At 36.9% G+C, this 21,815-nt stretch overlaps 3 protein-coding genes across 4 annotated transcripts; all 3 read left to right on the forward strand.

The window, feature by feature from the left end:
• Positions 1-9,550: 9,550 nt before the first annotated feature.
• Positions 9,551-11,138, forward strand: LOC112454436 (protein YIPF1). The gene is made up of 4 exons (XM_025015824.1): positions 9,551-9,841; positions 9,934-10,319; positions 10,400-10,580; positions 10,698-11,138. Exons 1-4 carry the CDS (start codon positions 9,643-9,645, stop codon positions 10,895-10,897), a joined length of 966 nt encoding a protein of 321 aa, XP_024871592.1. The 5' UTR covers positions 9,551-9,642; the 3' UTR covers positions 10,898-11,138.
• A 524-nt stretch (positions 11,139-11,662) lies between these two features.
• Positions 11,663-15,026, forward strand: LOC112454462 (zinc transporter 9). The gene is made up of 11 exons (XM_025015878.1): positions 11,663-11,908; positions 12,088-12,602; positions 12,656-12,845; positions 12,938-13,020; positions 13,235-13,358; positions 13,427-13,565; positions 13,639-13,962; positions 14,034-14,246; positions 14,328-14,462; positions 14,539-14,652; positions 14,766-15,026. Exons 2-11 carry the CDS (start codon positions 12,128-12,130, stop codon positions 14,808-14,810), a joined length of 1,842 nt encoding a protein of 613 aa, XP_024871646.1. The 5' UTR covers positions 11,663-11,908; positions 12,088-12,127; the 3' UTR covers positions 14,811-15,026.
• Positions 15,027-18,618: 3,592 nt separating this feature from the next.
• Positions 18,619-21,768, forward strand: LOC112454472. Of its 2 annotated transcripts, none has more exons than XM_025015895.1 (6): positions 18,619-19,036; positions 19,490-19,829; positions 20,116-20,450; positions 20,543-20,661; positions 20,759-20,936; positions 21,452-21,768. In XM_025015895.1, exons 1-6 carry the CDS (start codon positions 18,836-18,838, stop codon positions 21,629-21,631), a joined length of 1,353 nt encoding a protein of 450 aa, XP_024871663.1. In that variant the 5' UTR covers positions 18,619-18,835; the 3' UTR covers positions 21,632-21,768. The 2 variants fall into 2 exon arrangements, with proteins under 2 accessions (XP_024871663.1, XP_024871664.1); XM_025015896.1 differs by having other exon boundaries at positions 20,759-20,963; positions 21,452-21,533.
• The last annotated feature ends 47 nt before the right edge of the window (positions 21,769-21,815 follow it).

A 21,815-nucleotide genomic window follows, 5' to 3' on the forward strand; every position in this document is an offset into this window, starting at 1 on the left:
TATTTTTTTGTGTACGGGCCGCGGATTATTTATAAAATCATGCAAAATCGGGAAAACGCTTGGGTGTGCTTAGCGTGGAAAGATATTCGTGTAAATATACGGTGAAACGGCAAAGAAAAATGAAAAAAAGAATATAGGATAAGGGGGCAGGCTTACTATTTCATTGTGGAGTTAGGATTATAAATATTCATCGCGTTATACGGACAGTTCGTATAAAAAAATTATATTATTACTGTAAACAAAGTAACATTGACTCTCATGAGAGATAGACATGTAGCTATAAAGTATAGGAAAGAATAACATATTTTTGGAGTTAATAGAGGATTGATATTGTACTGTGCTCCGTAAGTTATTGAACGTTTCTCCTTCTTAGGTTCTCGGTCTCTATTTGCTAGATTGCTCGTCGTAATCGGACCACATTTACAAAGTATGGACAATTGTTAGCTAAATTTTAGCCAGTTTTGCCAATAAATCGAATTGATTATCAAGTTTTATCGAAACGCTACGTATTATCAAATCACTCGAGTCTACTTAAATGTATTCGATTAAATGTCTTCTGAAACGTTTCTACTCATATTCCGAAATTCTAGATTTGTTAGAAAATATAATATAACGTGTAGATCTAGTATTACATTTAGAAAGATGTAATATTCAGCGTTCAAAAAAATGGTTTTTGAAACTTTAGTATTTACACCTGAAATTTAATGAAGCATAAAATTTGATCTAACGCGGAATATAATCATTAAAGTGTCGATCATAGAAAATTCTAGAAGTTGTTACTGAGATAAATGAAGTCCGATTAGAGAAGCAAGAATAAATAGTCTGTCGCGCGGGTAATTATAAAGTAGGAAGCGACGAGATTCATTATCTGACTGTTCTTCGATGTTCTTAATGTTCACTATTATACTATGGTAATGTAACGGCAAATAATAATCAACAGTGGGACTTGTACTACATACGTTTATCGATTTATGCATAATGCTGTATTATAAAGATTAGTCATAGGTGAAGAGAGAGAAAGCGAGAGAGAAAGAAAGAGAAAGAGAGTACCCTCGTATGTAGACACATGATTGTTTAGATTCTCTGGCCGTTTACAAGTTTCATCTGGCTAATATAGGCAACTCTCCTGATTAGGCATGTTTTTTCGAATGGAAAATATTCACTCCACGAGTCGGTAGTGAATTTGGTGTTTTACAAATCGAACGTTTCAGACTCCTTCCTCGTAATGTAGAGGACGATCCAGCTCGCAAACTCTTAGATCGCCGGATCGTTCGTGCATTGGACCAGACAGAGATTGATCTTTACACTCATATTTGTAGAATAAAAAACAGGCGCGTGCGTAATTAGAGGACTCTTTTTACAAACGCAGGCCACATTTTTCACTCTTTCGAGTCTCTCCAACATTTTTGGTACGTACACACACGTTGAGGGACCGAAAGCGTCGTCTCTTCTAGTATCCAGCGGCGTGCAAAAGCTCGTATTTTAGCTACAGTTTGTGTGAAATGGACAGTATTCGTTTCTTTACTACTTATTATCTTTAGGCATGAATTCCCTTAGCCGTTCAAATTAAGAATAATCAGCATAAAGTCGGAACAAATTATAGAAGAGGCACAGATGTATGTAAATGTCCGTCTCATTTCGACCTCTATATACGATTATAAAGCCGCTTGCTGTTCTTTATCGACAAAGCATATGTCTACGCTACGTATTTGTACTGTGTGTAGAATGTACGTCTCTTTCGTGTGTATTTTAATACTACGATAATAGTAGTAACGCGCAAGTTGCATAATTATTGATGCGTCGTTCTAACGTGATTACAAGTATCGTTTATTTCGACATTATTAACAGTACAGATTATCGCGAATTCCTTTAGTTTAAGCATCGTTCAATTACGTTTTCGATACATTATACTCGATAATCTCCAACATGTAAATTAATTTCTTATATTTACAGAGCTAATTGTTATCTAAATCTACTCGTTCGAACTAATTTGGCAGGACAAATTATAACTTTCGACGGATAGACTGATTTTATGAAGCAATTCAGGCCCGTATTTATATCGCGCGCTTAATGCTAAATTTTTTGTTTGATTTCAAGTTTTATCTGTTCACGAGGAAGATCTTAAATCAGCCGAGTTTCATGTGTTGGGTGCGGCTTTTCGCACACACATAAACGCGATTCACTAATGCGAGCCTCAATTATCAGAAATAGCGTCGAATACAATTCTCTACGATCGCGCGTGTATTCACTCTGTCAAACTTCTTTTAGGGAAGAATTTTCGTAGCGTTGCCTTACTAATGAATTATTACCGATATATACGATAATTGTTATACGCGACATATACACATACATACATGCATACATACATACATACATACAAGCACGTTGCCGAATAAATAGATTGTTAAATACATTGTCATCGATTAATATACTATCTGCCAAATCTCTTTCTCTTACACAAACGAACAAACATCACACAAACATCACGAGAGATCTGCGTTGCGGGTAGATTTAGAAGCGTGCGACTGCGTCTGTGAAAATTATTATTTGGTTTGGAGATATCACGATAAGTCGGGAAAGCTTATCAGCATTTCTAGCTCCTCCAGCGACGTGGATCTTTCTTTGGACCACATATATACATGCATACGCCAAGAATATAGTAATCCTAATTGATCGCCCGAAGTGGCGAGTAAAGTGAAGTTTCTAAACTACGATTAATAAGTGTATAGAGCGTTTTTGAGCTTTCGAGGCTTTCCCAAGTCTCTCAAGGTATTGTAATTTGAATCCAGAACTATCTTCGCTTGCGTATGTGGTGGCCCGCTTCTTTGCGGGCCCGTTCATTAACACACGGCGGCACACAGGTCGTAGTGTCACGAACAGTGTCACACGTCGAGAATATCTAAGCACGAATAGCCGACAAGCAATTCAAACATTTTTATCCGAGGCTCTTTTTTATACACATGTATCATAATGTAAATTGTGAGATGTTAAATGTTCGCTTACCATGATTGTCATTTCCAAATTTAGCGAAACGAAATTATGTTGCTGCGAATCCGCTTTGTAATCCATCGTTTACAATTACACATCGGTCAATTTATTGAAAAATTAACTAATGTTGAACAATCAGCTCTTTGGTTAGTGTATCATGTGATGAATTCGAGGTACACCTCCGTAAAAAGTTATTTTGATCTGTTATCAATATATTGTATATATTGATAACAATATATATTTCAGTTATTGACTGAGATATACGAAATTTGACCTTCTGAAATTTACATTTGGAGTTTACATTTATATCTTTGGCAATGTATTTTCATAATTTACTCGAGAGTTGCTCTCCGATTATGAAAATAATTGGCATGGATACGCGCAAATTGAAGCAATGAAGAATTAGTGTCTTTAACAGGAATATAGTTACTATAAAGTAAAGAGGAATTCTAATTAAGGGCTTTAGAATAGACTTAGGTAGAGCGTGCCTTGCGTTAACCGCGACACCGTCATCGCTGAGTATCATCTCTCATCGGGGAATGTCATATTCGTGCTAATCCGTACTTGGGCACTCGACAGGTGTGCATCGTGTGCGATTGACCGTTTAAAAGTACATATATAATTATATATATGTATATATTACAAAATATATGTAATTATATATGCACGCATCTACATACATAGATAATAAATAAATAAATATACACACACGCATATATATTATAAATATATTATAAATATTACATCCATTACTATAAATATTATACATATTACATAAACGAAGCTTGTGTACGTGCGACGGATTATTCCGGAGGTCGACCAGAGTACAAAGCGTAGATTTAGTTTGGCCTCGGAAATACTCTGCGCACGCGAAGTCGAATCGATGTCATCGACGAATGTTAGTACTGAAACATATTGTTTAACACAAAAAAAGTATGCATAGTGTAGAGAAAGAGCCGCCGATCGCCACGTAAATATCGTCGCATCGACTGAGAACGGATCGTCTGCTTCTTCATTGACAATAAGCGAAAGTTACGGCGGATAACTTATCGGGACGAATGAAACTTCTCTGATAAAAATTCAAGTTTGGATACTCTTGTTTGATGAATAATGAAACTGAATTTATAATATGTACGATTAACGTAACATTAACGATATCTACATTCTGATCTGTATCAGGAAGAGAAATTCCGTATAAAGAGAAAATTCCGATTCTCGATCGATGCGGCGTAACATTCGGCAAAATAATACACCGAACGTATGTCTATAAGCTACCGAAAAAATTCTAATCTCGTCGCGATGCAGCTCGTGACTGTCGAGAAACGACAATCGAAAGTACGCGTTTAGCAAAGGCTAAAAATAGAAAGAAAAGAGAGAGAGGATCGTTTCACTGAGATCTTAAAGGCATTCCTCGGCAGTCGCGAGTTCCTCGCTCTTCCGATAATAGGGATTTTAACAATCAGTGACGACTTACTTAACGACTATAGAGAACGTTTCTGAATTTTTTAAGTCGCGCATCGACATTAAGGTGCATATATCCTGTGGGCGCAAGAGTCCATTTGATATTTATATTTTAATACATACACACGAGCCGATTATATTTAGTGTATTGTAATTATCGAATATATTGATCACCGCCCCGGCCGTTCGCCCGCTCGTCGCGTGGTTCCCACCGGAAGGATCGCCAATCTCGGGGTCGCCGGGGTCGATCGGGACGCGGAGTGTGGAGAACGGGACGCGAGCGACTGACCGGCGCGAGCTACGGTTTTCTGTATATTACTGTAGTATAATAATCAAACACTAAAGACTAATGCTTTAAGGTGATCGATGAGGCTCCGCTGTAGCGCGGAGTCGCGTAAATGTATTCGAATTATTATGCAACGTAAACGATATGTGAGAAAGAGAGGGAGAGAGAAAGAGAGCGAGAGAAAGAGAGAATGAATACAGAGCAGAAAAATGAGAAGAAAAATAAAGAAATACATTTGACTAATTAACAATGATCCGGGTATACACGCAGCGGTACAGACGTCACTGTGTCTTAGTTCGTAAATAAATGCGGATGCCCGCGGGTTGTCGCGGGCAATCTGTGAACTGAGTTGTGTAGTTAAGCGCACTTTCTCTTATTTTTTATCTGTTTTTTTTTTTTTTTTTAATTAAACCGTCTCGATTGCCTACTCAAAAGCTCCTGTCTCCTCCGATAATAATTAGCGCGCGCCAACAAAATATCCTGTAATCGCCAATTGTTACTTTCCGTCATGTTTCGCCCTATCTCTATAACTTCCGTTTTGTTGAGTTGAATAGGGTACCTTTTTTTTCTTTCTTGCGTTTAATTGCGTACACGGCTATTTCTGTTTCGCCGCTGGTAAAGTTCGAGTCGAACAAGCGAAACGTTTTTTTGTATTTTATTAAATTATTTCTTCTTCAGCCTCCCCTATTTTAGACACGAGGTTTTTCTACGCGTTTGCGGTATGAAAGCGCTTTCCTCGGCAAACGGAAAAAAAAGCGCCGCTTTCTCACGGGCGATTTTCTCAATGTCAATATTCTTTTATTTTTAAACCGAGGAGAACCGAGCAGAGTAAGTTCCGAGTTCGAGCTTGGCATGAAACGGCGAAATCTTTGATTTTCTGCTCCAACATAAAACGTCAATTATCTTGATATTCGCGACTCTTAAGAACTGAAAAATATAGCAGTTACTAAATACGCCTAAGTCAGCTTGCCGCACCTAAAAAAGTCGACCTCGCTCACACTTTTGCCGGATGTTATCGGGTATAGCACAACATATAGCGATTTCGGAATTAGAAGCTTTCCAAGATTGGGGGGGGGGAGATAGAAGGGGAGAAAAAGTGTTTAACTCTTACGTACCTGTTCTATGTAATACATCTGTAAGTCCGCAATCAAAGTAAAATCGTTTTATTACCGAAAGAAAGTGATCAAAATGAGAGACGTCGATCAAAAGAAGCCTCGCGTTTGTAATACATATGGACGAGAGTCTGCTTAGGCGTGAAACTCGAATCGTCCTTTTTTTATATGACACTGCATCGAATCCAGGCGTAGCGCAGGATGAACGTGATTAGCGATTTTAGAGGGAGTACTTTTGTGTGTCTCAGCGTTCGCTTCGTTCTGATACTTCTCTGTGCTGTCGCATGACGTTAAATATCAATATCCCTGGTACTCTAGATCGACCAATGTGATTCTGTGGCTTTAGTACCCTCGATCTTCACTCGTATCTACATCGAGATTCCGAGAGAATGCTTGGGAATTAGATTTGTGCTGGTTTTTCAAGGCGGCACGATTTTTCTACGATAATACCTTCCTTCTATCCTACTTTCAAGCTGTAGAATTGATATTGATTGTGAATTTGATAAAGTCGTAGGGCATTTGAAAACTCGCGCGATTAAACGACCGCGAAACGAGAGCCGATCTGTAGGGATGTTACACGGTTAAGCTTGTAAGATACATTTCTCGTAAGCTCCCATAGTTTTCCATCGTTAGGATCGTAAGGATTTCTACTCTACATTAACGTGTTGGCGAAAACACAGATATCGACTATACGAGACAGTAGATCTTTGAAAGATATAAAATTTATGTAACGGTGTATATCCACTTCTCTCCCGATATCGGCTAAATCCTGTATTAGATTATACAGACGGAGATTGTCGCCTGTAACGCCTCCCACGTCTCCCGAATCAAAAATTTATTTGAATTCAAGTACGATTTTTAACTATTATTATTACTCGATGTTGCTTTAAGGAAACACTTTGCTTGTAATTAAGGCTAGGTCCACTTGACGCTACAAATGCTTCGAAGCATTCCTATTCTCTTTTCTTTCAATGAAGAAAGAAGGAGAAGAAGGATGCTCCAAAGCATTTGTAGCGTCAAGTGGACTGCAGCCTACGTCAGATTGGATTTCCCGACATCTGGAGTCTCAAAATTTTGGTAAAGAACAAAAAAAAGCAATTTTTTACTTCGAATGTTTCCCGGCCCAGCATCTACTGCATTTTGTCAATTTCGCATTTTTTAACTATAATAGTCCTTTTAGCAAATCGTGTATGCGTAAAACTAGTATAAACAAATCGAACGTTATAACGTGTAGCAGCCAAGAGCAATAGCAGTGAAAGTTCCCAGTACTTATAAAATTTTGTAAAATCTCTAAACGTCTTTCTCCGAGCCTCGGACACACGCGTGTGATATTTGCACGCGGTAAAAATGAAAGTTTCCACCAATTTACATTTAATTACGCCATTCAAACTAGATGTTTTTTTTCCTAAAATAACATACATCCTAGAACAACTGGGAATAAATAATAATCTAATAATGGAACGTTTCACGATTAATTTTTTACAGTTTCTGCTGTATTTCGTCAAATTGCATTTTATATTACAAGTTTAACGCAAAACTGCGCGTCAATTGAGATCCTACACAGCGCAGTACGCAGTTTACTTTTTATTATCGCGAAGTTTCGCGTTCTCGAGTTCAATACGTTGTTATATAAATCAGAGTACGTAATTATTAACTAAGCATGCGACTGAATAATCAATCTGAAATTACTGTAATAGAAGGAGTTTAGTGGTACATATATGCCCCTAAATATATAGATAATTTGCTGGTAAAGGACTTCCTTTACGCGACATCAATTCGCTGTATACCTGCGGATTGCGTGCAGCGTACAGCGGGACGATATATATTGTATAAAACAAGCACATCGTTTGCAGGCACTGTTACGTATAATTGTAACGATTGATTAAAAACCAGGGTATGTCTTAATATGTGTATATGTAATATGTTAACGCGACGGTTCATACACGACAACACATCAAGCGATCACCGTCGTCAGATCAGTGGCGAACGAAACAATTACCGTGTATTATAACGACGCCCGGCGGGGCGTAATATTATATTGTAAATAAACGACGGCGTTATTTACATTTTGAGCACGCGCTACTAAATAAATGTATTATTGGGGGTATCATAAAAAAAAGGAGGGAGCGGGAAGAGAAAGCAGCGTGTGTAACGTCGACAGCATTTTAATGGAACAGGGGGGAAAAGAATTGGAATCGGCAACTCGGTATTAAGACCGTCATAGATTTCTTAATAATTAATTATCGTTCCTGCCTATTCGCAATCTGTGACTGCAATATAACTATCTCGTAAACACGTCGGACCAACGTCGTTGTGAGCACTAGCTGTATACACCGTTACAGCCTCCGCACCGTCGAGCACCCCAAGTGGTTATCACTTCGCGAAAAGGGAAAAAAAAGGGAAAAAGAAGAAAAAGGAAGGACGCAATTTTCAAAGAATTAGTTTCTGAGCCGAGCCTGAGTCGAGTTCTCTCCTCGCGAAGTGTCAATTCGTGGCCGCGTTATCGGCGAGGGAAGAATTTTCTCGGTCGCCAATTTCTGTCGAGGCTTGTACAATTTCTTTTCCAGTAGCTCCCAGACTCAGAGTCGCTGCTTCAAGCAGCACGTATATATTCATCGGCATACAGACGCTACAAATTGTTTTGCGATCACGCGATTTCCACCGCAACGGCGAGTGAATTACTATTGTCATGGTATAGTATATATGTATCAAATACACCGACGATAATAACATTAACGATAACAACTACAAAATGAATGTTGCCTTTTGTCACATTGGTAAACGAGCAAGATACTAATGAATTATGTGCGATTAATAATCTAATATTCTATTGTATCATAATAAGTACTAATACCGCGCGATCACGCATTATGTACAACGTCGTGGAGATTATTTCGTATGATTGTAAATGATATGTGTGTTGCGTTGATGTAACGCGCCCTTATATTGCAGTAGGGCTGTGAAATAAATCAACCAGACACTTCTTCGCCGGTCTTGTCACTGTCCTGGATCCCCAGGGGGAAATGGTAAATCGGATCGACATCGATCAGACGTCGATAGCATTTACAACTTCGATCGATTATATATAAGTTTAAATTGAAATATAAAATATTAAAAAATTAAACGGGTCTTAATTCCTATCTACCATAAATAAACGGACATGAGGATTTTACCTGCTTTTGATTATAAATAAACTCATTCATATTTTTCGACACGTATAAAATTAGAAAAATTATGTACATACATGCAGAATGGACAAAATATAGCGTGAGTTGATATAAAATAACGCTGTATTTTGTCCATCTTGTATATATGTATATGAAAAATTATACATATGCTATCTATATTATTATAATTTTTTTTATTATATGATTATTATATAATTATTATATAACATGTATAAATATATATAAAATATAATATATTTTAGCTTTAAATTTTGACCGTTGAAACTAAAGAGTATGTATATACATCCACGGTTGTATATACAACCGTGCACGGGACCCACGGGACCGCGTCCATGGCCTCGATCGACCAATGCGATTACATCGCCCGCGACGCATGGTATCCAATGAGCGTGCTGCCAGAGAGGTTTTTCTCTTGTACTCTGGTCTGGTATGGCCACGTTCCGTTTGCGCATATTCGTGCATTTATCTATAGTATACGTAACGTTTACTATAGAAAAGCGCGGCATATGCGCGTTACGCAACGTGGCCTATGTATGTATGTTATGTATGTTTGTTTCCTGCGATGTATACATCACTTGTCAAACTGGAGATAAAGAATAACTGAATCATGGACAGTGGTCAATCAAAAGACACGGACGCGCAATTTATATCCTTCCACGATTTCCCATCGATAAGTCATGCCGGCAACTCGGAGGGACAGCTGGGTACCGGGGCTTCCACTCACCAGCCCTTCAATAACCTCCCAAATGACTCGATGGGTGTTGGCATTATAGAAGATTTACAAGGAATGCCCAATAAAACCGAAGGTTTTTAATTATAGCTTATTAAAGAGCTTCTCTGTTCCGTTTTCTGTCGATAGGCAGGTATTATGGCGATTTTAAATGATGGTGTTTCCTAGGTACTGCCCAACCCAACTTTTGGACAATCGAGTATTACCAAAAGTTCTTTAACGTTAATACAAACGATGTCTTGGAAAGGCTCAAACGATCCATGATACCGCACGGTAGCGATAATTATCTTATAACGCACATAAGGCCAAATCCAGACCTGTACGGACCCTTCTGGATATGCGTGACTCTGGTGTTCTCCATCGCGATCAGCGAGAATGTGGCCAACTATTTGCAAACCGCTGGTTCTACCAAGTATCACTGGAGATACGACTTCCATGTTGTGTCATACGCGGCTACTTTTATATTTTTATATGCTTGGCTTCTACCGCTAGCCCTGTGGGGTGTGTTAAAGTGGACCAACAGTTCGAGGAACACCGAGGAGGAATTGATCGAGGTATCAAGCATTAGCTATCAAGTCCTTTGCTTTAGCAAGAATATTCATTGTCACTATATCATCTAATCTTTGTTTTTCAGTCTTACGCCGTCCCAGGACTCTTAGAACTTTTGTGTCTGTATGGATATTCCTTAAGCATTTACGTTCCAGTAGCTTTCCTGTGGGTAATTCAAATTGGCTGGTTGCAATGGAGTCTAGTCATACTAGTGACATTTTTATCTGGAGGAGTTTTACTACGATCATTGTTACCGGTAATCGCAGGTAAGAGACATGCTGTCTTTAAAATACATAGAGAACAATCTGACTCGTCAGATAAATTAGTCTAGCAAGTGGGAAACGTATCAAGTAAAATAAATAGAAATATAATTGATTTTACAGGGAGACATAGAATTATATATGTTGCTGTAATTCTGGGTATGCATCTGTTGTTGGCAGCTGGATTCATGCTATATTTCTTTCACGTGCCATCTAAGAGCACAACCGTATCAACCGTGACTGAATTAATAGCATCCTCTACGGCCAATGTGTTGCATAAAGTAGCGCAAAATAGTTCTGTCATAGAGCCGACGGTGTCTTGAAACATCCAGATGCGGATCTGATAAATAGAATTATCTTCAATACTATCGAGAAAAATTCTTCTATTCACGTGTGTATGTCGGATTTTATTTCAAGTATTGTCTCTGATTTATATATCAATCAAAATATGTACTGCATATGGCGCTAATCGTGTAGAAATAATATTTATACTATAAACTGTAAACTATGATAAGGTAAGAATAAAGAATAACCCGATCTTTAAAAAACAACAAATTTTCTCTTAATCTACATGAGTATAGCTAGAGAAATACGTAGGGGATTTGGAAAATATTAATTTTTGTGTGATTGCAATGGCGAGCATTTGAAGTAAACAGTTCAATTTTTGATAAAAAAAAAAAAGGGGGCAATTATTTGTTAAAGATATGGTCAAAATTTGGAGTGAATAGAATGAAAATTGTTAGACTTATGCTGCGTGCCGTTTTAAAAAATTGTGTTTCGAAAAAAACGCCTTTAAAGTTTTGAATTAACTAACAAACGTTCTAATTAGTCTAACAATCAATAACAAACGAGTAACAATCGATTCGTAAAAAAAAATGTCATAAGTCGAAGTTGTCCGGCTAACTTCTATGAGGTAAAGATATTCCGGAGTTTTGAATTTCGATCACTTTTGTCTACGATTGTACCATTTGACATTGTCGCGTTCGGCGGAAAAAGCAGCTCAGTAAGCGCTCAGTAATTCTTTATTACGATTGGTTTTTACGCTTAGATCCGAAGAAGAACCAAAGGCAAGCACCAATCGTATTAAAGAATCACTGAGCGTTTACTGAGCTGCTTTTTCCGCTGAACGCAGCCAATCTTAAATTGACAGTTCGTCGATCGTCGTTCTGTCATTTAATATCGTTATATATTTAGATTTAGGGCAGATTAATTGTAACTAGTCTATTGTTGAACTATAATAGCATAATATCTTATAGTTGTTGGTAGTTGTCTAACAATAGTGACAATGTGCTTATTGTAGTGACTGTAGTGAGCGATTTTGACAGGCAGGAAAGGTGAATGTTTTTGTAGTGAACATTTTCCTAGCACGTATATTATCTCGTATACATTCTTATTATATTATGATCCAAATAATTCCTGAAGATAGTATCATTACACTGTTTTTTTTATTCTATAATTATTAAGAATTTATTTTTAAGGGTGATATGTTTTAAATCGATTTACTGTTTTATAGGTTAAGTGATGTGTGTCTAAGGAAAGGGGTGAAAATAAGGATGTTACATCGGCCCCATAATCTTGTCAACTATATTCGTAACATAACATGCCGTTACCATGTCGATCAATTGTGCATATTCCAAATTGGATCGATTAAAAGGCACGCCAGTATTTTAATAGTGCCCAAGTATGGTACACGATACAAAGTAAATACGTTTTTGAATTCTCAAAACATCGTTGCTAACAAAAAGATAGGCAGGCATGGGGATTGCAGATGGACTTGCGCGACAAGATTTTCATCCAACGATGCAAAATCTAATAAAGATAAGTCTGAAGTAAAACTAGCTGAGGAGGTACAGCAGAGAATAATAGAATTAAATGAAGAGAAACTAGGCCAATTAAAAGAGAGAGTATTAGACATAGAGCCAGTTATTTCTGATGAAAAGGAGAAGGAAAGGGGACAGACAGTGAAGCTTGTTGAGAAGCAGCCTACGGGATCCAAAGAACCATCAAAAGATGACGTGTCGAAAAAAGGTATCACAATAAACACTGATTTAAATTCTAAATACTAATCTTCTGATTTTTAGCGAAAAAGAAAATCAGAGTCGACAAGTCGACATCTTCTTTGGAACGTAACTTTATTACACCCGTGAGGGCTATGGCAGATTTTTTATTAAAGCCTTCCGATCTGGAGACTTTGCCAAAAACAAAGAGACGTTCTCCGTATGAACTTGAACCGCCTATTACAGTATATTGGAGGAAAGATGTCGAGGCTAAGTAATAGAACCGATTTTTTAAATAAATTTCTATATACTCTCTTATATATTGAGAAGATTTTGAAAATATTTTATAGTTCTGCCTTTTTATAGAGCTTTAGAAGTCTGGGGATCCAGAGAGGCTTTGTTGAAGGAACTTCTGAAGAAGGAAGTTGAGCGGAAGATCTATCAGCAAAGTAAATATGTATATCCTCTTATTTTCTTCTGTTTCTTTAATTCAAAGTGGTCCCTATAAAAAAGAATATCTGCTCAAGACAGAGAATATCTGCGCTTAGAGATTGTTTGTCCACATCTTACAGGATCATTTATATACATCCTGATAATCTGATAGGAATATTCTCTTAGAATAATAATTGGTACAAAGATTGAAACACAAGCTTTTCATCGTAGATGTTTTTACGGTCAAGCGAAGATTGAGAGATTACAGACGGGAAATTGGCAGCAAAACAGAGATAATTCAGAAAGAAGGTCTTTTTGGAAGATCTGGCAAAGTGGTATTGACTGCGATTGCCATGTACGTACTGAATTTATATGTATGCATGTAATTATGTAAATTTCTTCGATTAATTTCTTCTTTTCCAGAAATGCCAGTAATTTCTTGTGCAAGTTAATTGCTTGGTTATATACTGGCTCACATAGTATGTTTTCCGAGTGTGTACATTCTGCAGCGGATACCTGCAATCAGCTGATTCTAGCGTACGGTATTCATAAATCGGTGCAGGTAAATAAATTATTCACGCGAAGAATTTCGGGATCTTCCGAGCTTAATTTGTTTTATGCCAATTATTTTGCAGAATCCCAATCCTGATCACCCGTATGGTTATACGAATATGAAGTACGTTTCCTCATTGATATCGGGCGTGGGGATCTTTTGTGTTGGTACGGGTCTTTCCATCTATCACGGAATTCATGGTCTTCTTTTTCCCGCGCCATTAGATTCTCTCTTTTGGGCGTACTTCGTCTTGGGTGGATCTCTGCTATCTGAAGGAGCTACTTTAATGATGGCATTACACTCCATAAAGAAAGGCGCGGAGGAAAAGAAAGAAAGTCTTAAACAGTTTGTCCTGGAAGGACAGGATCCGTCTGTGAACGTCGTACTCATGGAAGACTTTGCAGCTGTAAGTCGTTATTCTTATTTTTTTTTTTTCCAAATATCTTGCATTCAGAGAGATTTTTGTATCATTCTCAGGTACTTGGAGTCATTGTCGCAGCTGGATGTATGGGCTTGACCTCATATTTAGAAAATCCGATGTTTGACGCTATTGGTTCGCTTCTGGTTGGCGGTCTGCTCGGTGGAGTGGCATCCTTTATAATCTACTCGAACGTTGCTGCGCTTGTAGGAAGGAGTATATCGCAAGAGAATCTCGATAAAATTAATGCTGAATTAGAAGCGGATATAATGGTAACGCTGAAATCGACTATGCAATATTTAATCGATTTTTTAAATATTGGTTTTTATGTTAAAATTTTTTGTACGTTTCAGGTTCGTGCAATTCATGACGTGAAAGGCATTGATATGGGTAATAATTTAGTGAGATATAAAGCCGAACTGGATTTTGATGGGCGAGAACTCACGAGATCTTACTTAGATAAACATGACCTTATTGCAATGCTGGAGGTATAGATTTTATATTTTTTATTGCAAGTTGTATGTTAATATATCAACAAACGTCATTTATATTATATTTTTATAGGAAGTGAAAAGCATGCAAAATATTGATGAATTGGAGGCATTTTTATTGAAACACGGCGAAAATATCGTAGATATGCTTGGTGGGGAAATTGATAGAATAGAATTAAAACTAAAGGTATACAAATATACGTTTTATGTAATAATATGTAGCACAATATATAGATATATAAATTTATAGTAATTTAAAATTATTAATAATATAGTTTGTTCATCTATTCTCATTTTCAGAAAAATCATCCAGAAATACGGCATTGTGATTTAGAAATCCTGTGAAGACTTATTGATATAGCTTAAGTTAAAACTAAATAAAACTGGATGTAAATTATTATTTTTACAATATATTTAGTATAATTACTCTTAGATGCTTTTGTCATAAAATACAAGTTTTATTTAATACTAAATGAAAATCAATTTTTGTAAATGTTTTATGTATATTGTACAGATTTTGTGAAAATTACATACTATTCAGTATAATAACTCAATAGAAATTTCTTAAATATATGTTGTTAAAAATGTTCTATATCTCTGAAAATAAAAATATTTCAATCTATATATTCTTCTTGCTGATATATTCCGTTTATATATTCTCGATAATGGAATTGCGAAATTGTTTGAGAAAATCGTCAAGACGTGAAAGAACGCTTACCGCGAGATAACAAACAATGTCTAAACGTTATTTTTTATATAACATTTTTTAATATGTATATATTTTAAATATGTAGCTGTTTACATTACTGACTGCAATATTTATTAACTAGAATAGTATTGGCATGGCACAGTCAATCTGGTTGTAACATATTTGTAAAAATAGTTATTTTTTATTAAAACTTGGTTAATTAAATATTTGCACTCTGATATCTTTTATTATTTCAGTCTTACAACGACAACACAATTTGACGAAATTAGCAGAAATACGTTAATAAGAAAAAAAAACACGAGACAAGGAATTATTTTATAAATTAACATATCAACAATTTAATATTTATATAACTTGTTACGACAAAAAATTAGTCTATTATATATGTATTAGGGTAGTTCTTATTTACTCGACAAAAGAATTTTTTTAAATTTTTTTTGCGGCACCCCCCAAAATGTTTCCAATTCACAAAAAAATAATCCTTGCCAAAGTTCACAGCTTGATCGGATAACGGAAACCCGTGCCCCCAGCTCTTTATACATTTAAATTTCCTTGTCTTAATTATACTAAGAATAATAATTTCTCAATTAAATAACTTAATAATTGTTTTCTAATCAAGAAATGGCTATTAAATCGTCCACATTTTAAAATATAAATTCCTATTTCTGAATATCTCACTTGATTTGTTGCTTTGGATGAGTCAAAGCGAGCATAAATATTGGGGGGGAATTCACAACCCAAAATTTTGTACACCAATGCCGATTTTTGGCATTGCTGTAAAACACTGCCGACATTTTCATACACTGCCGACAATGCTTAGTCAATACCTACAATGCCGTCAATCCTATATATAAATAATATAAAATTAAGGCAATGCCATGCAATTATGAACACTGTCGCGTACTGTCCATTATTATACGTCAATGCCACCTCTATTAAGTTAACCCCCCCACTATTGCAAAAAAATCCGCACTTATTAAAAAATTTAGTGCTATTTATGTGCTGTTGCTCTAGTCCGGATTTTGTTGCTCAAGCCGTTTAGCAGGAAACGGCGATCGAAATGGGGGGGGGGGGGCAGCTTGTCGTCATAATAAAAAACCTATATAGAGTGCTCAAATCCAAAAAACAAATACACCAGAATTTGTTGCTTTTTTGTTGCTCCAAGATAGCGTGAAAACATTTTTGAAATATAACGTTTTTTTAGAAAATACGGTAGGGGAGACCGGGGCTAACTCGACACCGGGGCAAACTTGACACTAGGCTTTTTGGCAATTTAAATCTATCGTAGAAACTTGCCTTTCCTATTGTAAATGCGTCTTTATGTGCCAGTATTATCAACGGAATTTGGTAACATTCTGAGTTATAGTGTAATTTTTAACGCGACATAAGCGTTTTTGATAGTGAAAAGTAATTTTTTTGATCTCTCGAAAATGGTCTACTCTTTCATCGAGCTTTCGGGCAAAACTAAGCGACGTACAGCAAAATTTTCTTAAGCAATTTTGTACCTGAAGGAACGCTCTTTAAATGTGTACCATTAAATTTGTTTGAAAATTTTAATTAATTGTTGAAAATTGCCTTTAAAAAAATTGTGTCGAGTTAGCCCCGGTCTCCCCTACGTAAGTATATCCGAATACTTAACAGACAGCACTATATTGACTACATCTTAAACAACATTATATTTCCAAAATATTTTTACACTATCTTAAAGCAACAAAATAGTAACAAATTCTGGTATAAACATTTATTCGATTTGAGCACTTTATATATTTTTTTTCGCATGGTGAGGGGTCAGCTTGACACAGAGATTCTAGCCCCACCACATACTAAAAAACACATATAGAGTGCTCAAATTTAAAAAAACAATACACCAAAATTTGTTGCTTTAAGATAGCGTAAACAAATTTTCAAAATATAAGGTTCTATAAACAATGCCACTAATAAATACTGCATCTTCGACCTTTATCTACAACTTCGATGGCTAAAAACTAAGTAAAAGAATTTGTTGCTTGGCCCTTTTTGGTTTTAAAGTATTCTATGGACCGTGCCCTATTAGAATATGCATCTTACGATTTTGTTGCTCGCCCCTAACTGCAAGTAAACAAATTATTTATCTCCGCGTCGACCGTTATCTGCGACTTTGATGGCTAAAAACTAAGTAAAGGAATCTGTTGATCGGCTCTTTTTGGTCTTAAAACTATAAAGTAAAAGAATCTTTTACTTATTGTTAGTTTTTAGCCATCACAGTCGTAGATAACGAGATAACGGCCGACGCGGAAATAAATAATTTGTTTATTTGCAGTTAGGGGCGAGCAACAAAATCGTAAGTTGCATATTCTGATAGGGCACGGTCCATAGAATATTTTAAGACAAAAAAGAGCTAAGCAACAAGTTCTTTTACTTAGTTTTTAGCCATCGAAGTTGTAGATAACGGTCGACGCGGAGATAAATAATTTGTTTATTTGCAGTTAGGGGTGAGCAACAAAATCGTAAGTTGCATATTCTGGTAGGGCACGTTCCATAGAATATTTAAATAACAAAAAGACCCGAGCAACAAATTCCTTTACTTAGTTTTTAGCCATCGAAGTCGTAGATAACGATCGACGAGGAGATAAATAATTTGTTTATTTGCAGTTAGGGGCGAGCAACAAAATCGTAAGTTGCATATTTTGATAGGGCACGGTCCATAGAATATTTTAAGACCAAAAAGAGCTGAGCAACAAGTTTTTTTACTTAGTTTTTAGCCATCAAAGTCGTAGATAACGGTCAAAGATGCAGTATTTATTAGTGGCATTGTTTACAGAACCTTATATTTCAAAAACTTGTTTACGCTATCTTAAAGCAACAAAAAAGCAACAAATTTTGGTGTATTGTTTTTTTTTTTTATTTGAGCACTCTATGAGTTTTTTAGTATGTGGTGGGGCTAGAATCTGTGTCAAGCTGGCCTCCCATGCAAAAAAAAATATATAGAGTGCTCAAATCGAATAAACGTTTATACCAGAATTTGTTGCTATTTTGTTGCTTTAAGATAGCGTAAAAACATTTTGGAAATATAACGTTGTTTAAGATGTAGTCAACATAGTGCTATCTATTAGGTATTCGGATATATGTATTTTCTAAAAAAACGTAGGGGGCGTCCACTGCCGTACTGCCGAGTCAATGCCGGATAAAATTCGGACACTGCCTTAGCAATGCTATGCAATACCTCCTGCACTGCCACTGCCACATGTCATTATTACCACTCCCCAACCATTGACGACAATGCCGTCAATATTATAGGCCACTGCTTACTTTTTTCAGTTCACTGCCGAAATTTTGTACACCAATGCCGGCTGTGAATTTCCCCCCAATAAATATAGATTAAACTGGTCGCCACACAGTTTTATAATCACAACAAAGCGTTACTATGGGCGTCTCGTAATGGTCTTGGGGCGAATTGGACGACAGTCGCCCCTGTGATGATCAGCTGCGAAGTTGTACTGTTAAACACGCTCAATTTACGGAAATTTTTACAACGGATAATAATTTCGCATTTTGCAAATGCTTTAAAAGAAAATAAGGACTTATTGCGTATGCGTTTGAAATTAATCGCGAGATGGTTGCGACTGTTGCGAGTCGACGGGAGGACAGCTGAACGATTGATGCTTTATTCGAGCGTCGTAAAATGACACGCGGAAGTCGAAGTTCTCGTGAACGAAGATCTACAACGATCGGTGAACAGCTCCAGCAGAATGACAGCGAGGATGGAGCTTCCGTTCGCGCTGTGGAGAACGACAGCTACGTGAAACACAGTAACACGCCGTCGCAGAAACGATGGAGTAGCTCGGAAGATTCGAGCCGACCCTATAGCCGAGAAATCAAACCAGTCAGTATTGTTTATGGAACGAAAATTATAAAGAAAACTGAAAGTATAGTTTAAAGCATCATTAGTGTAATTAGCGTGATTAATTAATTTAATTGACACGGTAATCTCACTTAATTAGACATGGTAATCATAAATTACAAATTGCAACCATTTTGCACAGTCATACACATTTATACTATATATAATTAATATTCAATTAAAAATAAATGACTGATTAATTCACTGGCGATACGTATTTTATATGTCGAAATACAGCAACGCAACGTCATTATATTACTTTAATTAATAATTAATTTGGCAAATCCCATGTGTGATGGTTGGCATTTTATTTGTCAATTATTTATAGTTTATCAACCCAGGTCAAGAGGCACCAGGGAATTTATTTATTTATTTATTTAGATAAATAGAAAAATGTATTATTATTGAGTTCACCATTCAACATCTTACAATTAGAGTTTTCTTCGGAGACAAGATAACATTGAAGACACGGAGACCGAGTCACCGGATACCAAGAGCAATAATAAGTCACGCAAAGCCGACTCGTTACACTCGGCTCGTGAAAAAGCGCGTAATTCCGACGTTCATACGAGCGAAGAAAGATTCGCGTCCAGGTCTCTCGGGGGAAGGAGGAAGCGCAGTAAACGGACCGAAAGACGAAACTTCGGGACCCGGCCACGCACGGCAGATCACGATCACGATCGAGCAGATACCGGATCTTCCGCGAAACGCTACAGTGACAGAGAAGATAGCCTCGCTGATAAATCACGAAAAAGAAGAAGGAATGTTTCCCGAGGTAAAGAAAGAATAATATCCTTTACGTCTCATTAAGAATAGCTTCAAACTAAAAAAAAAATTGATAAAAATCCGTTCGAAGATTCTTTCCTATTGCAATCTACTTAAAATCTTCCAATTGATTAATCGAGAATTTAAATTTTAAAATAGTTGGGAACGTTCAGTCGAAAGGGGAAATAAATTTTCTAACGCATTTTTAAAAGGTCACATTCGCATTAGGGAAATTTTAAACATTCGCGGAGCAAAAATGAAAATCTATAACGTAAATTAATAATTTTCCACGCAAGCGGACGACGAGGTGCCCATCACCGAGATCTTGAAGAAGGCTCAAGAAAATGCGCGCACAAAATATGAGGAAGCTGTGCCGCTTCCGGAATTGACTACGGATACAATTTATATTCAAGGCAGGAGCGGCTTTAGCGCTGTGAAAATTGGCGGATCGAGACGTGCTTTGGAAAATGATACGACGCGCGCGACAAACGGTAGAGAAGGCTGCGATTCCGCAGAGACACGAACGTACACGTTGATAAAGGTGGCAATCACGGCACAGAAATTTTGGAAGTGCACAGGTCTCGTTTATCAAGGTCTCTTGGGTGGGATGGCATTTTTGCATTTCATAATGGTAAACGTTTTTTCCTCAATTACCGCAGATTGGTAGTACCAGTTTGTGGTACCAATTTTAAAAGATGAATATCATCTGATTTGTGGTTGCAGATTCATGTCTTTTTTAATACTTCGATGGAATTCATGTCGAATTATTCGGTCTTCTCCGAAATGTATGCGAATATATTCTCCTTCCTAGTCGCTCTTTGCGTCATCTCCATCTTCGATAAGTACGTTCAACATTTAAGAAGGAAGACTTGACTGAAAACTTAATTTACGTTCGCATTTAAATATCGTTAACTTCAGGGAAGACATTAATTGTTTTAGATTCGATCTGGCGCGGCTTGATATGGATCACTTGCGCGAGATTTATATGGATCATGCAAAAACCGCGATCGCCGTTCTGCTTTATCTGGTAACTTTCGGACTCCATCAAGCATCGTCAAAGGTGGATGATCAGTTAGCTTTGTTGCATTATCATGGTATCAACGAAACGTGGTCGAACGTAAGAATATCGTGACGACTTAAGGAGGTTTGTCTACTATTCTGAAATCAAAAATACGATTGAATAATAATGTCAATACAGCGATCCCAAATTGTGACAATAAATCTCTAAATTCACACGGTAAAATCCTATTTTTAAAGTTTTTATGCAATCCTTTTGATGTTTCATCTGTCAAATGCTAGTTTTTCAAAGTCCTAAGTTGGCTAAGTGTGTACTAAATCAGTGATCATTTACCTCAGAGCGACCGTTTCTCATGAGGCGATAGGCTCAAAGTGGTTAACTTCTGAATAATATATATATATTAATACACATAAATAAAACAAAAAAACTATACGGTCAATATTGCTCAACTTTTGGGATTATTTGTGTAAAGTGTTTATGTAAATCATATTAAAAAATTAAGATTTTAAGTTGACTTTCGACTAATAGGCGAACCTCCTTAACAGCCAGCGAAGAGACACGTGTAACATTGCAGATTCTTTACTCACGCTTGTATATACGATAATTTTTTCCAGAATACAGCGCAGGAAACGTTTCTGGAGGAGCTGAATGGCTGGCAGAAGATAACGATATCGAAAGACCTTCTCGCGGTTTTCGCTTGGCTGTTCGTCACTTTTGGGACTCGAAACAACATGCTGTTGACGCACCTTGAATCGATGGTGCAATATGCGAACAACGCGGAATCACCGAGATGACATTCGAGAAACCACTTTCACTGGCGAATGAGACAAACGCGCATAAAGTTCTTCCGCGCGATCGCGCAGACATGTCACAAAGTGCTGAGAACAGGAATACTTTAGAGAATAATGATTCACTTTGCCGAATACTTACCGACACTCGTCGACTCGATCCCGTTCCGGGTACAGAGAAGAATACATC

This window comes from Temnothorax curvispinosus, unplaced genomic scaffold (assembly GCF_003070985.1).
Source record: "Temnothorax curvispinosus isolate PA1 unplaced genomic scaffold, ASM307098v1 QBEX01005075.1, whole genome shotgun sequence".
In the NCBI taxonomy this organism is placed as follows: domain Eukaryota; kingdom Metazoa; phylum Arthropoda; class Insecta; order Hymenoptera; family Formicidae; genus Temnothorax; species Temnothorax curvispinosus.

What these genes read in the sequence shown, in the direction of transcription:
- LOC112454436 (XM_025015824.1), top strand. Translation starts at nt 9,643, where the DNA reads ATGGACAGTGGTCAATCAAAAGACACGGACGCGCAATTTATATCCTTC. An exon ending in AATGCCCAATAAAACCGAAG is followed by an intron (nt 9,842 to 9,933) that starts GTTTTTAATTAT and finishes GGTGTTTCCTAG; the next exon opens with GTACTGCCCAACCCAACTTT. An exon ending in CCGAGGAGGAATTGATCGAG is followed by an intron (nt 10,320 to 10,399) that starts GTATCAAGCATT and finishes TTTGTTTTTCAG; the next exon opens with TCTTACGCCGTCCCAGGACT.
- LOC112454462 (XM_025015878.1), top strand. Translation starts at nt 12,128, where the DNA reads ATGTTACATCGGCCCCATAATCTTGTCAACTATATTCGTAACATAACA. An exon ending in GTATTCATAAATCGGTGCAG is followed by an intron (nt 13,566 to 13,638) that starts GTAAATAAATTA and finishes ATTATTTTGCAG; the next exon opens with AATCCCAATCCTGATCACCC. An exon ending in ACCTTATTGCAATGCTGGAG is followed by an intron (nt 14,463 to 14,538) that starts GTATAGATTTTA and finishes ATATTTTTATAG; the next exon opens with GAAGTGAAAAGCATGCAAAA.
- LOC112454472 (XM_025015895.1), top strand. Translation starts at nt 18,836, where the DNA reads ATGACACGCGGAAGTCGAAGTTCTCGTGAACGAAGATCTACAACGATC. An exon ending in ATAGCCGAGAAATCAAACCA is followed by an intron (nt 19,037 to 19,489) that starts GTCAGTATTGTT and finishes TCTTACAATTAG; the next exon opens with AGTTTTCTTCGGAGACAAGA. An exon ending in GTCATCTCCATCTTCGATAA is followed by an intron (nt 20,662 to 20,758) that starts GTACGTTCAACA and finishes TAATTGTTTTAG; the next exon opens with ATTCGATCTGGCGCGGCTTG.